Source organism: Bufo bufo, chromosome 11, assembly GCF_905171765.1.
Source record: "Bufo bufo chromosome 11, aBufBuf1.1, whole genome shotgun sequence".
Classification (NCBI taxonomy): domain Eukaryota; kingdom Metazoa; phylum Chordata; class Amphibia; order Anura; family Bufonidae; genus Bufo; species Bufo bufo.
The window spans coordinates 30,353,486-30,375,962 of record NC_053399.1 but is presented as its reverse complement, the minus strand read 5'-3'; the positions used below and the strand labels follow the sequence as shown (position 1 = coordinate 30,375,962).

The following is a 22,477-nucleotide window of genomic DNA, read 5'->3' as shown; positions in this document are numbered from 1 at the left end:
ACAAATGTGTCCAAGGGGACGTCTCATGATGCAGGGTGCCTGGCTGCAGCCATCTCGTTTTGGTGCCCATCGCTGCCTTCTGAATTGAAATCGCCGCCCTCCCTTTCATTAGAGCCGCCTACCTCAGTTCATTGCCGCCTCTCTGAGGCCGACTGGTCCCTCGTCTAGCGTAGATGCTCCCTGGTCCCCATGCAAGACGATAACGCCTTTTGATCAGGTACTCTTGCATGACGTGACACTCGAGTGCCTTTCAACGCCCTTAAATGTGCCTGGAGTTGTGTGGCATCTGCTTCTTCAGGGCATTGTTCACAATGAAGCGGTCATCATTGTGGAATGTAACCAAGGACGTCCACTTCTCTGCCTTTCTGACTCTCTGTATCTCTGATATAACCTGCTGATGACGCTCTAAGCTCATTGACCACTTCCATCTGAGAACATCCTGCTTGAAGCCTTGCAATGACTAGGTACTGTTGATCAATTGTTAGGTGTCGTCTTGGTCTCATGATGTCAAAATGTGAACAGCATGATGAGGAGGACTGTTTACATTGAACCAGGAAATTTATTGGGCGATTCATGGATCAAACACCTGTTTTGAATTTTGCCGATAAGCTCCTTATTAGAGAACAGCAAGTTGTGCAAAAAGTACTGAATCACTGAACAGTTTGACATGTGCATTCAGAAGTTTAGAGAAGGTCGCATTAAGGTTAGAGTGCATTTTAGGTTCATCCTGAAATTTTACCCACAAGACAAATATCCCTAAGTTTTAGGGTCCATTCACACGTCCGTAAGTGTTTTGCGGATCCGCAAAACACGGATACCTGCAATGTGCGATCCGCAATTTGCGGATCCGCACATCACAGCCACTAATAGAAAATGCCTTTTCTGGTCCGCAATGGACCCTTAGTGTGTTGTTTACACATTTGCAATTATAAATTAAGTAGGAAAATTCAGAAAACAGTCTTTATAAAATGAACTTTCCAAGGTGGTTTAAAAAAAAATAAACAAGCTACATATTTAGTTTTCTCATAACTTTAACAATCTGTTCAATTCTGTTAGGGTATGTTCAGAGTAGGGCTGCACGATATGGGAATTTTGTGCGATTACGATTAGGACCCTAAAAATTGCGATAACGATATGCGATATTTTAAGGGAATTGTGCTAGAGGTCTATTTGCACTGTTATGGAGGGGATCTGTGGATGGCGCACTGTTATGGAGGCGATGTGTGGATGGCACATATATAGCCATCCAAGTAATACAGGGACTGCATCGGTCCCCACTGTCATTCCTAATACAGATGCCGGCCCCCAGCCCCTCCTCCCTCTGTGTATAGGTAATCGCCATATCGCAATCTTTGATTATCGCAATACGATTGCTTTGGCGATATATCGTGCAGGCTTAGTTCAGAGCATTTTACTTTTGAGGAATTTGGTATTTTTTTCTGTGTTGAAATCAAGGTAGTTCATACAATATGGATTTGGAATCCACTTAGCAAAAGGAAAGGAATGAGCATGTTAATTCTTGGCACGTGCGCCCAGATTGGTGCCACTGAATTGGTCGTAACCTGGTGGCAGATCTACAACATGTAAATTTAAAATAATCAGTGTCAGCCTTTATGCCTTTTCCATATGGGCATAAGAATAAAAAAAAAAAAAAAGGCAAAAAAATAATCAAGCTTAGCTTATTAGATGTGGGACCTGTTATTTCCATGCATATAATTTTGGCGCTGTTGAATAATTTTTAAAGGGAGATCTGCTGGGAAGGTGATGAGTCTGGTACCCCCACTGATCATGAAAATGGGGGTTCCTCTGTTCGAATGTAGCTGTGGTTGATTGAGCATGTTGCACTTGCTATGGATAGGTGGGTTGTCATTTTGGGGCAACCACTTTAACTTTTAGGGTAGGTTAAAACTGTGACTTGACAATTTGTGCAATCTAGGATAAGACTCCTTGACCACATGTGGTTGCACAGTGTTCGCTGTGTCCCTATGAAGGAAAATGTAGAAAGTGACTTAAAATAATTACACGATTCTTGGCGCTGGGCAATAGTCACGCAGCTATTTCTTCCATAAGGAAGCATTGAAGTTAAAGGGAACCTGTCACCGGGATTTTGTGTATAGAGCTGAGGACATGGGTTGCTAGATCTCCGCCAGCACATCCGCAATATCCAGTCCCCATAGCTCTGGGACAGGACTCATCTCAGGTTAATTTGCATATGTATCAAATCAGTTTTTTTTACACAATAAAAGCACACAGAGCTATGGGGACTGGGTATTGCGGATGTGCTAGTGGCCATCTAGCAACCCATGTTCTCAGCTCTATACACAAAATCCCGGTGACAGGTTCCCTTTAAGCAACCAAAAATTCTTGTTGTATTCTTGTCTCAATGCACTTGATTTAATGTTTCAACTTATAAACCCACCTTCTCTGTGTGACGTGACTTATGAACGTGACCCTGTAGCCAAGTCATTACAGTGACCATGTGCTAAAGTGGCACCTGATTTCCTGAGTTACAGTGTGCAATACATGCAAAGTGCACTTGCCAACTTGTGTTGCTTACAGGATCGAGTGGCTTTCCCATCCATCACCAGTGTAAGTGAATGGAGGCCACTGATAGCCGCGACCCTCCATTAGTGGCCATTTTTGGAGCGCAGCACTGGGAAGTAAGTGAGTGAACCTGCAAGTAAACAAATTCAGCGCATTAATCCATTTAAACAGCACTAATGGTTTTAATGCCTACTACTAGCTGCACTTACTGTATTTTCCTCTTTATAAAATGCACCTAGTTTTTAGAGGGGGGTAAAAAAATAAAATATATTTATCTGACCTCAGATCAGACGCCTATGCCTGACCTTGGATCAGACCCTTCCCCCCCCATGCCTGACCTTGGATCAGACCCTTTTTCCCCCCCATGCCTGACCTTGGATCAGACCCTTTTTCCCCCCCATGCCTGACCTTGGATCAGACCCTTTTTCCCCCCCATGCCTGACCTTGGATCAGACCCTTTCCCCCCCCCCATGCCTGACCTTGGATCAGACCCTTTTTCCCCCCCATGCCTGACCTTGGATCAGACCCTTTTTCCCCCCCATGCCTGACCTTGGATCAGACCCTTTTTCCCCCCCATGCCTGACCTTGGATCAGACCCTTTTTCCCCCCCATGCCTGACCTTGGATCAGACCCTTTTTCCCCCCCATGCCTGACCTTGGATCAGACCCTTTTTCCCCCCCATGCCTGACCTTGGATCAGACCCTTTTTCCCCCCCATGCCTGACCTTGGATCAGACCCTTTTTCCCCCCCATGCCTGACCTTGGATCAGACCCTTTTTCCCCCCCATGCCTGACCTTGGATCAGACCCTTTTTCCCCCCCATGCCTGACCTTGGATCAGACCCTTTTTCCCCCCCATGCCTGACCTTGGATCAGACCCTTTTCCCCCCCCCATGCCTGACCTTGGATCAGACCCTTTCCCCCCCCCCATGCCTGACCTTGGATCAGACCCTTTCCCCCCCCCCATGCCTGACCTTGGATCAGACCCTTTCCCCCCCCCCATGCCTGACCTTGGATCAGACCCTTTCCCCCCCCATGCCTGACCTTGGATCAGACCCTTTCCCCCCCCATGCCTGACCTTGGATCAGACCCTTTCCCCCCCCCATGCCTGACCTTGGATCAGACCCTTTCCCCCCCCCCATGCCTGACCTTGGATCAGACCCTTCCCCCCCCCCATGCCTGACCTTGGATCAGACCCTTCCCCCCCCATGCCTGACCTTGGATCAGACCCTTTTTCCCCCCCTTGGATCAGACCCTCCCCCCCCCCCCCCATGCCTGACCTTGGATCAGACCCTTTTTTCCCCCATGCCTGACCTTGGATCAGACCCTTTCTCCCCCCCCCCTTGGATCAGACCCTTCCCCCTCATGCCTGACCTTGGATCAGACCCTTTCCCCCCCCTCATGCCTGACCTTGGATCAGACCCTTTCCCCCCCCTCATGCCTGACCTTGGATCAGACCCTTTCCCCCCCCCTCATGCCTGACCTTGGATCAGACCCTTCCCCCCCCCCATGCCTGACCTTGGATCAGACCCCTTTTCCCCCCCCATGCCTGACCTTGGATCAGACCCCTTTCCCCCCCCCATGCCTGACCTTGGATCAGACCCCTTTCCCCCCCCATGCCTGACCTTGGATCAGACCCCTTTCCCCCCCCCCCCATGCCTGACCTTGGATCAGACCCCTTTCCCCCCCCCCCCATGCCTGACCTTGGATCAGACCCCTTCCCCCCCCCCCCCATGCCTGACCTTGGATCAGACCCTTCCTCCCCCCCCATGCCTGACCTTGGATCAGACCCTTTCCCCCCCCATGCCGGACCTTGGATCAGACCCTTTCCCCCCCCATGCCGGACCTTGGATCAGACCCTTTCTCCCCCCCCCCCCCCATGCCTGACCTTGGATCAGACCCTTTCTCTCCCCCCCCCCCCATGCCTGACCTTGGATCAGACCCTTTCTCTCCCCCCCCCCCCCATGCCTGACCTTGGATCAGACCCTTTCTCTCCCCCCCCCATGCCTGACCTTGGATCAGACCCTTTCCCCCCCCATGCCTGACCTTGGATCAGACCCTCCCCCCCCCCCCCCCCCCCCATGCCTGACCTTGGATCAGACCCTTTCCTCCCCCTCCCCCCCCCCCATGCCTGACCTTGGATCAGCGCCTCCCCCCCCCCTTCCATGCCTGACTTTGGATAAGAGACTCTTTCCTGAACCCCCCCCCCCCCCTTCAATGCCTGACCTCGGATAAGAGACGGTCATGGAATAGACCCTTACCCCCCCCATGCCTGTTCTTGGATCAGACTCATTCTCCCCATGCCTGACCTAGTTATTTCGATGCCAAAACTTTGATTCAGTTTTGATACCATAAAAAAGTATTGCGATACTCAATACCATTCGATACCACGCGAAAAAAGGCTCCAAAAAAAGCAGTGTGCATTCTGCATTTTATGGAACATCCGGCCCATAATAGCGCAGACCGATCCTATTTTTTGGTGGGACAAGGTGACTTAAAAACTGCGTGATTAGCCATTTATTTTATTTATTTTATTTTTTGTTGCGGCACTCACCGCATAGGACACTTTTTAAATATTTTTATAATTTGGACTTTTCGGACGTGGCTATGTTATGTTTATTTATTGTATATATACACTGCTCAAAAAAAATAAAGGGAACACAAAAATAACACATCCTAGATCTGAATTAATTATTCTTCTGAAATACTTTGTTCTTTACATAGTTGAATGTGCTGACAACAAAATCACACAAAAATAAAAAAAATGGAAAATCAAATTTTTCAACCCATGGAGGTCTGGATTTGGAGTCACACTCAAAATTAAAGTGAAAAAACACACTACAGGCTGATCAAACTTTGATGTAATGTCCTTAAAACAAGTCAAAATGAGGCTCAGTAGTGTGTGTGGCCTTCACGTGCCTGTATGACCTCCCTACAACGCCTGTGCATGCTCCTGATGAGGTGGCGGACGGTCTCCTGAGGCATCTCCTCCCAGACCTGGACTAAAGCATCTGCCAACTCCTGGACAGTCTGTGGTGCAACGTGACGTTGGTGGATAGAGCGAGACATGATGTCCCAGATGTGCTCAATTGGATTCAGGTCTGGGGAACGGGCGGGCCAGTCCATAGCATCAATGCCTTCGTCTTGCACGAACTGTTGACACACTCCAGCCACATGAGGTCTAGCATTGTCTTACATTAGGAGCAACCCAGGGCCAACCGCACCAGCATATGGTCTCACAAGGGGTCTGAGGATCTCATCTCGGTACCTAATGGCAGTCAGGCTACCTCTGGCGAGCACATGGAGGGCTGTGCGGCCCTCCAAAGAAATGCCACCCCACACCATTACTGACCCAATGCCAAACCGGTCATGCTGGAGGATGTTGCAGGCAGCAGAACGTTCTCCACGGCGTCTCCAGACTCTGTCACATCTGTCACATGTGCTCAGTGTGAACCTGCTTTCATCTGTGAAGAGCACAGGGCGCCAGTGGCGAATTTGCCAATCTTGGTGTTCTCTGGCAATTGCCAAACGTCCTGAACGGTGTTGGGCTGTAAGCACAACCCCACCTGTGGACGTCGGGCCCTCATATCACCCTCATGGACTCTGTTTCTGACCGTTTGAGCAGACACATGCACATTTGTGGCCTGCTGGAGGTCATTTTGCAGGGCTCTGGCAGTGCTCCTCCTGTTCCTCCTTGCACAAAGGCGGAGGTAGCGGTCCTGCTGCTGGGTTGTTGCCCTCCTACGGCCTCCTCCACATCTCCTGATGTACTGGCCTGTCTCCTGGTAGCACCTCCATGCTCTGGACACTACGCTGACAGACACAGCAAACCTTCTTGCCACAGCTCGCATTGATGTGCCATCCTGGATAAGCTGCACTACCTGAGCCACTTGTGTGGGTTGTAGACTCCGTCTCATGCTACCACTAGAGTGAAAGCACCGCCAGCATTCAAAAGTGACCAAAACATCAGCCAGGAAGCATAGGAACTGAGAAGCGGTCTGTGGTCACCACCTGCAGAACCACTCCTTTATTGGGGGTGTCTTTCTAATTGCCTATAATTTCCACCTGTTGTCTATTCTATTTGCACAACAGCATGTGAAATTGATTGTCACTCAGTGTTGCTTCCTAAGTGGACAGTTTGATTTCACAGAAGTGTGATTGACTTGGAGTTACATTGTGTTGTTTAAGTGTTCCCTTTATTTTTTTGAGCAATGTATTTTATATGTAACATTAAAGGATAACTGTCACACTTAGACCCTAATTTCAATTTTCATATATTTAGTTACTAATAACATGATATTCCAGAATCAGTTACTATTAGACTTACCCCATATTTAATAAGATTCAGCCCTTAGCAACCAGTCTGCATAAAACTGCAATTTCACTATTCAGTTAAGTTGGCCGCCACTGCCCTCACTCTGATGCTAATCCCGCCTGCCCTCACTAGCCAGTAACAATAGCCCCCCAAAAGTGTCAGTAACCAGAGCCCTCCCCCTAAAGGGTTAATCTCCTGCAGCACAAAGGGGTCCTCTTACCACATGTTGCATTCATTTATACACTGAGCAGATGGCAGATCTCCCTTCCCTGGTCTGCGCTGCTTCAACTCTACTTCTCCAGCTCTGTTAAGTGAGGGAGCGTCTGCCAAGCGCAGGGACAGGGAGAAGTGCACACAGCCCAGGCACTGTTATCAGCTGCTGGGGAGGACCTGGCTTTAATCATTTACTTACAGTCCCTGTCTGTCAGTAATCTGACCTTTCATGCAGCCTGCTTCTGTGTCCTTCAACAGATAGAGGGACCATGCCTAGCAACCCTATTTTAAGCACAGGTAAAAGTAGGCAGTACAGGGAACAAAACTGTGGAATTAAGGGGTAATTGAATACACAGTTAAAAGTTGAAATAGGGCCACCAAGGAGATATTAATCACCACAATCCTATACTCCAATCCAATACTTTAAGAAAGCGGGTGATTTATACTTAATATTTTCATTTTTATTTATTTTTTTCTTTCAATTTAATAACTTATCCCCCTTAGGGGCCAGAACCTGGGATCTTTTAATCCCTTGTCCTATTCACCCTTTATATCAGAGTGAATAGGATCTCACACTCCCTGCTGCCCTGTGCATAGTACATATAGCAGCAGGGAGCTGACTATGGCAACCAGGGCTTCAGTAGCATCCTGGCTGCTATGGTAACCGATCAGAGCCCCAGGGTTACACTGCTGGGGCTCCGATCGGAACTGCCACCAATGAGGGGGAGGGGACCCTGTGGCCACTGCCACCAATGATTTTAATTCTGAACCATGAAAAAGACCTCCCAGGCTGTGAGCTCTGCTCTGCGATTGGCCAGCGCTACAGCCTGGGAGAAGGAGACGACCAGGAGAACAAGAGCAGTCTCCGCCCAGTATAACCAAGTCCCCGAAGATACCGGAGGACATAGCGGGAGAAAGGAGCGCCGCCCAAGGATAATAGTAACTGCAGTGAGATCCCCGGGCGCTGCTGTACATATCATGATACTTGGTTCAGAATTTTATGTTATCATTGGTGGCGCAGTGCGCCCACCCCTCTCTCCTCATTGGTGGCAGCAGCGGCACAGGGGGGAGGCAGAGACTGCTTCCTTCTCCCCTGTGCTGCTAAGGAGAACACAAAGCGTGCTTGTTCTGATACTAGACTATGCAATAGCGAAGCCTAGTATCGAAAAAGGCAAATCCTGGCATCGCGGTCGATACCAGGCAAAAAAAACAACCCTAGCCTGACCTTGGATCAGACCCTTTCAGGACTGATTCTGCAGATAACTGAGACCTAACTGAGCGTAACGGAGCCTAAAGACCCCATAGACTATAATGGGGTCCGTTCGGTGTCCGCTCAAAAATCATATTTTGAGCGGACACCGAATGGACCCCATTATAGTTTATGGGGTCTTTAGGTTCCGTTACGCTCAGTTAGGTCTCAGTTATCTGCAGAATCCGTCCTTTCCGTTCTGCTCCTCAACTGAGCCGGAGAACGGAAAGGAGAAACGGTGATGTAAAAAGGAGCCTTAGCTCTTTGTAACCTCTTCTTCTTTTTTGTTTAGTAAACCATCTCTAAATGTCTTCTCTGTTCAGTATGTGTTATTGTTGTGCATTTCTTAAAGTGGGAGGAGGAAGGGAAGGCGACTAGAATGGGAGGAAGTAGAGAGTACCTCCGGTGGGCGTCTCAGTGTAAACAGCCTCTCACGGGTCATCTGTGAACACTAGTGCAGAGCAGAGAAGAACCGTTTCTGGCTACAGGTTTTTGTTTTTTTAAGTACAAATGGAATCTGATTTCTTTAGTAACTTGGCTAATAAATTAAACTGAGGTGTTGGCCCAAAATGACCAAGCCTTGGAAGGGTTTTAGAAGGACCCATCACCATGAAAATGCAGTGCAATCTGCGGGCGACATGTTATAGTGCAGGAGGAGCTGAGCAGACTAATATATAGCTTTGTTGGAAACAATTCAGTATAACCTGCATTTCATTTAAAGAGGCTGTGCAGAGATTAGATATCCCCTGTCCACAGGATAAGGGATAACAAACTGATTCCTGGGATTTTGACCCCGTAGGCCCGCTGCTGATCTGAAGAATGGGGGTCCAATGCCTGCTGCTCCATTCATTCTCAGTGGCACTGCCGGGGCAGTGCAGAGTACAGCGCTCGAGGGTCGTGATATAAATACATAAAGTATAACCACCTAATTGATCCCCCTCTGCTGTTCTGTGGCTGCCCATTCCTGTCATTCTCCACTTCCTGGTGGTGGTCAGATTCCGTGCAAACAGACTTTAGTTTTGTCTGTAACTTGCCTTTCAGACTACAGACTACTGTAAACAATGTTCTGTTGACTGGCTGTAAGTGCAGTCATTTCCTAAAAAAAATGTTTGATGCGTAGTATGGTTCTTTTGTAAGGTCATGTACGCTTTCTTGAGTTTCTGGTTTTGTAAACTTGCCTCTTACTCACTAAATCTTTGAAAATGTGAGGCAACACCTTTAATTGTGGCAGAGGATTTCACGTTCCAGTCAAGTGCACATCAGATGGCAGCCATGGTTGTCTCTCCCAAGCTGGCTATACAATGCTTGGGACTTGCGGCACTTTAATTCCAAGAACACAGGATGAAAAATTAGGAGAAGGGCCAAGTGGTCAAGCTGCACCTCAGTGTGCTGCCTGAAATTAAACCTAAAACACATCAGTCTGTCCAGTTCAGCCTGCAAAGTTGAGGAAGACAAAAAAAAAACATGAGGTAGAAGCCAATTTTTCCTTTTCCTCATTTCTGGAGGGGGGTTGGAATCCTTCCCAACTCAAAATAGAATAACTCCCTGAATCAATGATCCTTCTCCCAAGCATCTAATAACTATAACCTGTGATGTTATTACCCTCCAGAAAGAAATCCAGGCCCCTCTTGATGAGTTCACCATCACCACCTCTTCTGGTAGTGTTCAACAGTCTTGCTGCTCTTACAGTAAAGAATCCACTTCTATGTTGTATTTTAGCAAAGTCTAGGCTAAAGGCTTGTTTACACTGGCCAGTCATTACGATTCACTCACTTCTGAGTTTTCGTAACAGTTTTTGTCCAGTGTAAATGTTGAAAAAGATATATATTTTTTTCAAAAACTGGAAAAATATTGGCAGCACTAGGCAGCAATGTCTGTCTCTTCTAGCTGTTTTCTCCTGTACCCGCTGCAAGGATAGTCCTGATGGCAATGCTGTATCAATCCTTGAGATCGATGGTCTCGGAAACTAGCGTAATTTTTCGCTCCATAAGACACACCAGACCAAAAGATGCACCTAGGATTTAGGGGGAAAACCATTTCCCCTATTCCCTCTCCCAATCTTCATCTGATTTTTTAAATCAGACTTTCATTCCTCATTAGACATCAGTGCTCGGATCAGACCCCTACAGAAATAAAGTAAAAAAATTAACTTGCCTCTCCTGCTTGTCATGAAACACTGTGCCACATGTCCTACCTCCTCTAAGGGCATTGTCTAAGTGAACACCTCAATCTTCACAGTACCCCTGATGGGGATAGACTTTCCCGAGGGGAACATCAGGTCACTACCTCTTGAGGAGGATTGGCACACAAGGCAGAGGTACAGACGTTGTCAGCAGGCTTTCGTGACCAGGAGCAACAGTGCAGGACCAAAAGATGAGGCAAAGTCAAACAGGCAATAGGTCAGGGCAGGCGGCACAGGTACAGGTCAGGAAATCCAGGTCGGCAATAGGAGAGTCAAGGCAAGCAGGTAGGGATCAAACAGGTAGCAGAGCCCAGGAATAAAAGTGCGAGTCAGGAACCTTAGCAGGACACAAGGACCTTGACACTGAGGCATCTGAGAAGGGTCTGAGCCACGTATATATGTGCAGGAGGGCTAGGATTGGTCAGTGAGGTCAAATGACCTAACCCATAAAGCACAGGAAGTGACCTTAAGGAAGTGCTGCAGGGAACAAGCAGCAAGCATGCTGTGGCCAGGGCTGAGAGGAAACTGGGGAGCGGATCCCAGAACAGTACCTACACATAGCCCAGGACTGCAGCGGTCAATGGGAAGCACTGGCAGTGGATCGCCGCTGAACACTGCACCCGGGACTGCGGCGGTAAGCAGGGGAACAGCGGCGCACAGCAGCCTCTGTTACACTGCTCATGACTGTTTTGCCTCCCTGCAGATCTAGTAGCTCTTCCTGCACTCACCTCTCTGGCCTTCTCCGGGTGCCTCTCTGCTTTGACCTGACATCGCATGGTGTTAGGCCATAGTGTGCACACTGCATCCTGATACTGTATGCAGCCAGGACAGTGCAGCGTGGTGCCCAGAGAAGACTAGGGAGCAGTGAGTACAGCCAGCACAAGGAGCGCTGTAGTCACCACTTTCTGCTTCTGTGTACCAGAGAGCACCTCCATTATCCATAATCGAAGCGCTCACTAGTATTTGCTCCACAAGACGCAATGTAACCATCACATTTTTTAGGGAAAAGTATGTCTAATAGAACTTAAAATACAGTAATCGTTCACATGTTTAAAAAGTCTCTGAAAACAGGCTTTAAAAAGGTTTCTCATACAAAGAACCTCTTGCAATCTGTTGTCAGCTATTACGTCGATCCTGAGAACAAGGATCCCAGAGCCCCTCTCTGAATGAGGCAGTCCACTCCGTTCACCTCTATGAGACTGATAGAGCACTGTCTACTTCAACCCAATATGACTGGGGCACTGAACCAACCTGTTCACTACTGCTCTAATCAGAGAGGGGACTTGATGACCCCCTGTACTTTGGATCCCACGAGGCGTCCCAGCAATCGGACACCCGCAATCCGATGTTTGTCATCGGTTACCATGGCAGCCAGGACGCCACTGAAGCTCTGGCTGCCATAGTCAGCTCCAAGCTGCTGTGTGCACAAAGCACAGGGCAGCAGGGAGAGTGTGAGGTCCTATTCACCCTGATAGAGATCGATCAGGGTGAATAGGACAAGTGTTCTAGCCCCTAAGGGGGCTAAAAATTAGTAAAACACAAACACCAAAATATTAAGTATAAATGAAAAAGATTTACAAATTAAGGCTACTTTCACACTAGCGTCGGGGCTCCGCTTGTGAGCTCCGTTTGAAGGGGCTCACAAGCGGCCCCGAACGCATCCGTCCAGCTACCAATGCATTCTGAGTGGATGCGGATCCACTCAGAATGCATCAGTCTGGCAGCGTTCAGCCTCGGCTCTGCTTGCAGCGTTCGGGTGTCCGCCTTGCCGTGCGGAGGCAAACGCATCCGTCCAGACTTACAATGTAAGTCAATGGGGACGGATCCGTTTGAAGTTGACACAATATGTCTCAATTTTCAAACGGATCCGTCCTCCATTGACTTTCAATGTAAAGTCTAGACAGATCCATCTGAACAACTTTCAGACTTAGAATTTTTTCTAAACTATAATGCAGACGGATCCGTTCTGAACGCATCCAAACGTCTGCATTATAGGAGAGGATCCGTCTGTGCAGACACCAGACGGATCCCCTCTGAACGCTAGTCTGAAACATGTTCATTTTCAGCAGATTTGTGTAGGAATCTTGTTTTTTTTCAAAAATGAAAATGCACAGAATATCAGTATAAATTATCAGCTATCGGCCTGAAAGTTCACAGGTTATCGGTATCTGCTCTAAAAATCAATATCTGTCGATACCTAATTTTTATACTGATGACCTATCAAGTGGTGAATGGTGCTGTGCGTGATACCAAGCACAGCCGCTATGTATACACCACTTTGTGCTTGGTCAGCTGTGAAAAGGCAGCAGAGCTCACAGGAGCCCCGGTGCATTCTCAGAACAGGTGTCGCACCCCCGCCGATCAGATATTGATGACCCATCCTGAGGATAGATCATCAGTTAAAGAAATCATGGAAAGCCCTTTTAAATAAAGGATGAACAGTTCTGTTTAGAGTCGGGTTGCTGCCGCTCAGCTCCCATTGAAGTGAATTGCAGTAACCCGATACGACCACTACACATGGAACAGCGCTGATCGTCCTGTTCCATTTACAGTACTAGTTCCATTGCCAGAGGCTGCAGGGAACTGCTGATCAGTGGGGGTGCAGCGTGTTGGATCCTCACTAATTGGATATTAAAGGGTTTGTCAGAGTAATTTTTTTTTTGTTCTTTTTATGTTCCTAACTCGGCAAATATAACAACTTTACAATTAACTCCCTTTATCTCCAGTGGCTGGTTGCTCAGATTTCACTGAGGGTCACATGACCTGTGATGTCAGCTTCTCTCCCTGCTCTGATAAAGTTTGTTTACAAGCCTGTAAACAAGACATCACTGTGCTGGCCACGCCCCCCTTCACTGCTGGGCTGTCTGCTCTCTCCTAGGATTCTTAACCCCTTCAGCTGCACAGACTGGGTAGCAGCAGGCAGTGACAATTCTGGGCACAGGAGCTGACAGACTAGAGAGAGCATTGCACAAGAAGGTAGGGGGAAGATCCTGTGTGTATTAGCAGTGTCATTATACAGCTGGGACTTGTAGTTCTACACTTACAAGTTGCTGTTGATCCTCCCAGCACTCAGGGCAGCTCTTGTATCCATTCCCTTAGCAGTGTCATTATACAGCTGGGACTTGTAGTCCTACACATACAACATGCTACTGAGTCTCCCAGCAGGCAGACATGTCACTCAGGGCAGCTCTTGTATCCACTCCCTTAGCAGAGCAGGGGGAGGGGCAGAGGTTATTGCATGTAAACAAAGGGCCAGGGAAATGAGGAAATATATATATTTTTTTTTGCATAAAACTTGCTTAGCTTAGTTATATATTGCTGCCCATCAGATTTTCAGTTTATTTATATATTTATATATTTATTTTTTCCATAACTCTGACAACCCCTTTAATGACCTATCCTGAGGATAGGTCATCAGTCAGGAGCCTGGAAAACCCCTTACAATTTTAATACAATTTAATTTCATGTCTTCATGATTAATTTGTCTAATGCTTTTGTATTGTTAAATTTGCTATTGGCATTTGCAGGTGTTAATTTATTTTTTTTCCCTTTTGGATTTTTTTCCTTTTACAGAATTAAATAACATTGACAATGGGGGCGTTTTTAGACAAGCCAAAGATGGAAAAGCATAATGCGCAAGGACATGGAAATTTATTGCGTTATGGGCTAAGCAGCATGCAAGGTTGGAGGGTTGAAATGGAAGATGCACATACCGCTGTGATTGGTTTGCCAAACGGACTTGACGGATGGTCTTTCTTTGCTGTATATGACGGTCACGCTGGTTCCCAGGTTGCCAAATACTGCTGTGAGCACTTGCTTGATCACATTACAAGCAACCAAGACTTCAAAGGAACTGATGGACAGCTGTCTGTGGAAAGTGTAAAAAGTGGAATCAGAACAGGTTTTCTTCAGATTGACGAACACATGAGAGTTATTTCCGAGAAGAAACATGGTGCTGATAGAAGTGGGTCAACAGCAGTGGGTGTTATGATCTCGCCACATCACATTTATTTTATCAACTGTGGAGACTCCAGAGGTTTACTTTGTAGAAGCAAGAAAGTTCATTTCTTTACGCAGGATCACAAACCAAGTAATCCCCTTGAAAAGGAGCGTATCCAAAATGCTGGCGGCTCTGTAATGATTCAGCGTGTGAATGGGTCTCTTGCAGTTTCGAGGGCTCTAGGTGACTTTGACTACAAATGTGTCCATGGAAAAGGCCCCACAGAGCAGCTTGTTTCACCAGAGCCCGAAGTTTATGAAATTGAGCGATCAGAAGAAGATGACCAGTTCATAATTCTTGCATGCGATGGCATATGGGATGTCATGGGGAATGAAGAGTTATGCGACTTTGTAAGATCCAGACTTGAAGTTACTGATGACCTTGAAAAAGTATGCAATGAAATAGTTGACACCTGCTTGTACAAGGTATTGTGCTTTTTTTTTTTTTTTCTTAATCTTGTTACATTGGGTACGATTTTATTATCTAATGGTACTTTCACACTAGCGTTTTTCTTTTCCGGCGCTGAGTTCCGTCCTAGGGGCTCAAATCCGGAAAAGAACTGATCAGTTTTATCCCCATGCATTCTGAATGGAGAGTAATCCGTTCAGGATGCATGAGGGTGTCTTCAGTTCAGTCTTTTTGACTGATCAGGCTTTTGAGAAAACCGCAGCATGTTGTATTTTTTACCTCCGGCCAAAAATCCTGAACACTTTGACTGAACGCCGGATCCGGTCTTTTTCCCATTGACTTGCATTAATGCCGGATCCGGCGCTGTGTGTTCAGTCAAACCGGATCGGCTTTTGCATGTTAAACCCGAAAAATGTGGAAAAAAAAGTTAGTCCATAAATGGCAGATCAGTTTTTTCCAATGCATTTTTTCATTGTGATCAAAATCCTGATCAGGATTCAAATGTAATCCGTTTTCACACGTTTTTCCGGATACCGCGGGCAGTTCCGGTGTCTGAATTGAACGCCGGATTAAAACAACGCTAGTGTGAAAGTAGCCTAAGGCTTGTGCTGTGTTATTTGCCTGCCTCCATGCATGTTTATGGTTCAATAAGATTTTATTATTATCAATTACAATCATAAGAGAACAACACAAATTGCAGTATACATACCGCATACAAAGATACATTGCGACATGCAATCATGAACAGCAGTACAGCATAAAGGACATGGTATAAGCATGTATCTGTATCTGTATAACAAACAGTCAGCTGACAAAAAGTCAACGGAAACAAAGGCCCTAAAGGGCTAAATAAGGCCTCAAACAAATGATGTATAGGCCAATAATTCTAGACAAACTTGACATAGAAGGGGGGGAAGACAGGATGACACACAAGGGGAGGGGGGGGGGAGAAATCATAGGGCATAACTAGAGAATAGCTAGGTATTATTAAGGAGGAGAGTCAGGGAGTACCCCAGATGCCAACCAAACCGAAAACGACGTAGATGATCTAAACCTGGACCATGGCTCCCAACTCCTAAAAAACGCCGGAATCTTGTTGTGATCAGAGGCACACATCTCTTCCCTGTGAATCAGCTCATCCAATGCAGAGGCCCAAGTGATCCTTTTCAAACTCTCGGTTGACTTCCAATTGCGTGGGATTATTTGCCTCATGGCCAGAATGAAGAGCCTCAATGAACCTTTCTTAACCTGTGAGATCCGCCCCGGGAAAATAGATAGCAGAGCGATGGAAGGGGAAAATGCTATGGAGGCCCGGAATAGAAAATTATAGAGCTTGAAGACATCTAACCATAGTGGGTTAAGCCTCGGACAATCCCACCATATATGGGTCATAGTCCCCCTAGCACCCTGGCATCGCCAACATAGATCAGAAACCGAGGGGTAGAACCGATGCAGTTTCTCCGGTGTCCGATACCATCTGGTAAGTATTTTATAATTGAGTTCTTGTAAATTACACGATATAGAGATCTTATGCGTAAAAAGCAAAGCACGTTTCCATTGATCCCCAGTAAAAGTAACACCCAATTCCGTCTCCCAATCAAGCATAAACTTGAGTTTGGGGTAGGAATCTACAGATTGGCTGCCCTCAGTCACCTCGGTGTTCAGCATGATGTAAAGTAAGGAAATAGCATGGCCAGGGGCCGCCTGAGCAACACATAGCTTTTCAAAATCCGTTAGAGATGTGTGGGACCGCAAACCAGGCATCAGAGAACCAACAAATCCCCTGAGTTGTAAATAGAGGAACCATCTTCCAGGAGATGAAGGGAGTATGTGCGATAGGTCTTCGAGAGGACGTATCCCAGTAGAAGAACAGACGTCTCTCAGTCTGACAGTAGATGTGTGGTTAGTTCGGAAGGCGGGCACCTGTCTCATTCCCTTAGGTAAATCTGGATGGTCAGTGAGCATAGAGAGGGGACCTGGGATCTTAGCCAAATTTAGTTTAGGTGCAAACTTTATCCATGAGGCTGCTAAGGTAGGGAGGAGCATATCAGATTGGGCGTGCGGGAGGTTGCATAGGGAGTTAGGGGGCAGCCAAAATATGCCTGTTGCAAGGTGGGGATTTGTAGCATGCTCAATTTCTACCCATATCTTGGTATTCTTATTGTGAAAAAGATCTAAGACGCAGTTCAAGACTGCAGCCCTATAATAAGTCAAAAAGTTAGGAAAACCTGTCCCTCCCTTTACTCCATGCATGTTTAGACAAATGAGGGGTTAAAGTTACTAGGGGATTCCAGTTACGTGAAGTTATCCCTTATCTACAGGATAGGGGATAACTGTTAGATCGGTGTGGGTCCTACCCCGACCGATCATGAGAACGTGGGCCCTGTGGATTCCCATGAAATGAACGGAGCAGCTGGTTGGGTTTGTGTGCGGCAGCTCCATTAATTTCTGTGGGAGTTCTGTAATTGGGTATCTCCGGAACGCTCATAGAAATGGAGAGTGGCCTAGTGTGTGCCCAGCTGGCTGCTCCTTTCATTTTAGGGGTCTCCACAGGGTATGGGGGCCCCCATTTTTATGATCGGCCAGGGTCCCAGCGGTAGGACCCCACTGATCTAATAGTTATCCTCTATCCTGTGGATAGGGGATAATTTAATAAAACCGGAATATCCCTTTAAAGAAATGTATACTATTGACCTTGCTTATCGGTAGATTGTACCCATTAGTGATCTACAACTATTTTATAGAAAAAAAAATGACCTGTTGAAAAGTTTATCGTATTTGGCACCTGAAAGGCATTGCTCACGAAGCAGAAGTAACGAAGGCAATGCTGCAAGAAACGACAAACTGCTTTTAATGAAAAAGTACATAAAGATTTTTAGACAGGATTTCACTTATGTTTAAAGAGGGCCAGTCGCCTCTCCTGTCTGCTTTTAGTATTGACCTGCATTCCCCACGTAATGAATTTTTTCATATAACTCTGTTGTACCTCTATTATTCATATTATAAGTTTATGAAAGAATTGCCAGCAGTGTGAAATAAAGCTCCCTCTGAATGTTACCAGTTTGCACAGTCTCACACTTGCAGCCTGATCGAATAGTGTCACTGTGTGCAGGGACCCTCCCCAACTGGATATGTCAGGAGGTGGCAGTTCTTCTTTAATTGTGTGTATTTTGTATATTGCTCCAATACTTCTCTTTACCCACTCTTGGGCACAATGTATCTTCTATTTGTAATGAAGTGACGCCAGTGACTCATTCTGACACAGGCCTTTACAAACACTACTATGTCTTGCACACTCTGAAGGCACCACATAGCTGTATTAACACTTGGTTGTACTGTATATTGTGCAGTGCCTTTTCCCCTCCCATCACAAGGCCCTTTTCCTCTTGTGTCTGCAGCAGCTCTCCGCATTGTGACCCCTGCTGGAGGAAGCTACGTGCGTGCAGCCTATTATTGGCTGTGGCATCTCTCCTTGCTCTAATCGTTCTCTGCTAACGGAGCTTGAGGCAGCAGATGGTTGTATTTTCTGCAGGGCACAAGTAGAATGTGGCTGCTTTTGCCAGGAAGAATGGAGTTGGATGCGGTCATTAAAAGCCTTGCTGTATTTCTGCTCAGCGAGGGGAATCCACCATCGGCAGAATGTACACAGGGTTGGTGGGGGGGAAAGCCTGTCTGTATAATACAGCACTTAGGCCTATGTTACATGGCTGTTGTTTCTTCAGCATTAATAAAAACACGGAATATCAGGATATTGATGACTCAGCTTTTCAGGCTGCAGCCTGTTTCAACTTTTACCTGCACTCTGTCGTATATAAGCGCAGCGGTGGAAGGGTTGTTACATCACATTCATTTGATTGTCGGAGTTTTCGCAATTCGGACCCCCATTGACCTTATATCGATGGCCCTTTTTATTTTATTTTTAAGCCAGAAAACCCTTTTTATACCTTTTCTGTGGCCTATGTCAGATGCATATGCCTTTTATGCAAAAATAAATAAAAACGGACATATTCCATAACACATCCTAAGGTTTTTATTGTGCTTATGGTCTTTAAAGTGAGTCTTTCACCGAATCTGAGCGTTTTAGACTATTTGACCCTCATTATAATGTTACCTTTGTTTTGTGTCCCTCATCCAGATATTGAAAAAAAACACTTTTTAAACATGCAAATGAGCTTCTGATTTGCCCAGATGTGCCCAGAAAAACAGACCTCTTTCAGCCCTCTGGCCCGCCCTTCTGTCCTATTACCTCCTCTGCCTCCAGCCGGTGGACGTGACGGGCTGCAAGAGAAGAAGTCAGGCTGGGAACTGGCCCACACCTGCAGACTGCTCTGCCCATTATGGGCAGAGGAACAGCTTTTCATATTGTGCATGCGCCGGCCAACTAAAGACAGCTGACCGGTGTATGCGCAATATGAAAAGCTGTTCCTCTGCCCATAATGGGCAGAGCAGTGCGCAGGTGCAGGCCAGTTCCCAGCCTGACTTTTTCTCTTGCTGCTCGTGACGTCTGCCGGCTGTAGGCAGAGGAGGAGGTAATAATAGGACAGGATGGCAGGCCAGAGGGCTGAAAGAGATCTGTTTTTCTGGGCACATCGCCCAGTAACGCTGCCCCTGGGCACCTTCAGAAGCTCATTTGCATACGTTTAAAAAGTTTTTTGTTTTTTTTTCAATATCTGGACGAGGGACACCTAAAACAAAGGTAACATTATAATGAGGGTCAAAGAGTCTATAACCTGATCTGAGCGGTGGCTCTGATCTTTTACCATGGCAGCCAGGACGCTACTGAAGCCCTGGCTGCCATGGTAAGCTCCCTGCTGCTGTGTGCACAAAGCACAGGGCAGCAAGGAGAGTGTAAAGTCCTATTTACCCCAATAGAGCTCTATTAGGGTAAATAGACAAGGGTTCTAGCCCCTAAGGGGGCTAATAATAAATAAAAAGTAAAAAAATAAAAGTTTAAACTGCCCCCTCCAAAATATTAACATTTTAAATCACCCCCTTTCCTAATTTTACATATCTAAAAATATACACAATAAAAAATAAATATATTACATGTCGCCACCTCCGAAAAAGTCAGAATGATTTAAAATATCAAAAAATATCTCCTATGCGGTGAACGCATAGGAAAACATGCAATTTACAATTTTTTTTGCTCGCCTTGTCCCCCTCCAAAAAAAATAGGGTTAGGACTGTTCTATTATGTGTCGGACATTCCATAAAATACATAATGCACAAGGCTTTTTTGTGTTTTTATTTTTTGCATGGTATCGAGTATCGCAATACTTTTTTTATGGTATCAAAATCGAATCAAAATGTTGGTGTCGTGACAACCCTAGAAGCAATAACTTCGGCTCATCGGAGACAATACATTCTAAGGCTACTTTCACACTTGCGTTTGGGGTTCCGCTTGTGAGATCCGTTTGAGGGCTCTCACAAGCAGCCCCGAACTGATCCGTTCATCTCCAATGCATTCTGAATGGATAAGGATCCGTTCAGAATGCATCAGTTTGGCTCTGTTCCGCCTCCATTCCGCTCTGGAGGCGGACACCAAAACGCAGCTTGCAGCGTTTTGGTGTCCACCTGGCCGTGTGGAGCCAAACGGATCCGTCCTGACTTACAATGCAAGTCAATGGGGACGGATCCGTTTGACGTTGACACAATATGGTGCCAATTGCAAACGGATCCGTCCCCCATTGACTTTCAATGTAAAGTCAGGAGTCCCTATTAATATACCATCGGATCGGAGTTTTCTCCAATCCGATGGTATATTTTAACTTGAAGCGTCCCCATCACCATGGGAATGCCTCTGTTAGAATAAACCATCGGATTTGAGTTAGATTATGAAAACTCAGATCCGACAGTATATTCTAACACAGAGGCGTTCCCATAGTGATGGGGACGCTTCAAGTTAGAATATACTGTGAACTGTGTACATAACTGCCCCCTGGCAGCACCCGATCTCTTACAGGGGGCTGTGATCCGCACAATTAACCCCTCAGGTGCCTCACCTGAGGGGTTAATTGTGCGGCCCCCCTCCCTCCCCAGTATTAAATTCATTGGTGGCCAGTGCGGCCCCCCTCCCTCCCCAGTATTCAATTCATTGGTGGCCAGTGCGGCCCCCCTCCCTCCCCAGTATTAAATTCATTGGTGGCCAGTGCAGCCTTCCCTCCCGCCCCAGTATTAAATTCATTGGTGGCCAGTGCGGCCCCCCTCCCTCCCCAGTATTAAATTCATTGGTGGCCAGTGCAGCCCCTCCCCAGTATTAAATTCATTGGTGGCCAGTGCAGCCCTCCCTCCCGCCCCAGTATTAAATTCATTGGTGGCCAGTGCAGCCCTCCCTCCCGCCCCAGTATTAAATTCATTGGTGGCCAGTGCAGCCCCCCTCCCTCCCCAGTATTAAATTCATTGGTGGCCAGTGCAGCCCCTCCCCAGTATTAAATTCATTGGTGGCCAGTGCAGCCCTCCCGCCCAGTATTAAATTCATTGGTGGCCAGTGTGACCCCCCCCAGTATTAAATTCATTGGTGGCCAGTGCGGCCGCCATCCCTCCCCAGTATTAAATTCATTGGTGGCCAGTGCAGCCCCTCCCCAGTATTAAATTCATTGGTGGCCAGTGCAGCCCTCCCGCCCAGTATTAAATTCATTGGTGGCCAGTGTGACCCCCCCCCCCAGTATTAAATTCATTGGTGGCCAGTGCGGCCGCCATCCCTCCCCAGTATTAAATTCATTGGTGGCCAGTGCAGCCCCTCCCCAGTATTAAATTCATTGGTGGCCAGTGCAGCCTTCCCTCCCGCCCCAGTATTAAATTCATTGGTGGCCAGTGCAGCCTTCCCTCCCGCCCCAGTATTAAATTCATTGGTGGCCAGTGCAGCCTTCCCTCCCGCCCCAGTATTAAATTCATTGGTGACCAGTGCGGCCCCCCTCCCCCCCAGTATTCAATTCATTGGTGGCCACTGCGGCCCCCCTCCCTCCCCAGTATTAAAATTCATTGGTGGCCAGTGCAGCCCTCCCTCCCGCCCCAGTATTAAATTCATTGGTGGCCAGTGTGACTCCCCCCCCCCCCCCCCCCCCAGTATTAAATTCATTGGTGGCCAGTGCGGGCCCCTCCCTCCCTCCCCAGTATTAAATTCATTGGTGGCCAGTGCGGCCTCCCCCCCCCCCCCCCATCATTGGTGTCAGCGGAGAGTTCCGATCGGAGTCCCAGTTTAATCGATGGGGCTCCGATCGGTTACCATGGCAGCCAAGACGCTACTGCAGTCCTGGCTGCCATGGTTACTTAGCAATTTTAGAAGCATTATACTTACCTGCGCTGTCTGTGGCCGGCCGGTCGCTCCTCTTACTGGTAAGTGAAAGGTCTGTGCGGCGCATTGCTTATAGCACAGACCTGTCACTTACCAGTAGGAGGAGTGCCCGGCCGGCCACAGACAGCGCAGGTAAGTATAATGCTTCTAAAATTGCTAAGTAACCATGGCAGCCAGGACTGCAGTAGCGTCTTGGCTGCCATGGTAACCGATCGGAGCCCCAGCAATTAAACTGGGACTCCGATCGGAACTCTCCGCTGCCACCAATGATGGG

General features: G+C 47.2%; 1 protein-coding gene across 1 annotated transcript in view; it reads left to right on the top strand.

Annotated features, from left to right (window-relative positions):
• The window catches only part of PPM1A (protein phosphatase, Mg2+/Mn2+ dependent 1A), a 47,487-nt gene that overhangs the window by 3,302 nt on the left and 21,708 nt on the right, over positions 1-22,477 (top strand). Inside the window, exon 2 of the mRNA XM_040411204.1 lies at positions 14,075-14,926. Within this exon, the coding sequence (XP_040267138.1) occupies positions 14,093-14,926 (834 nt within the window). The 5' untranslated portion in view covers positions 14,075-14,092. The remainder of the gene's footprint in view (positions 1-14,074; positions 14,927-22,477) is intronic.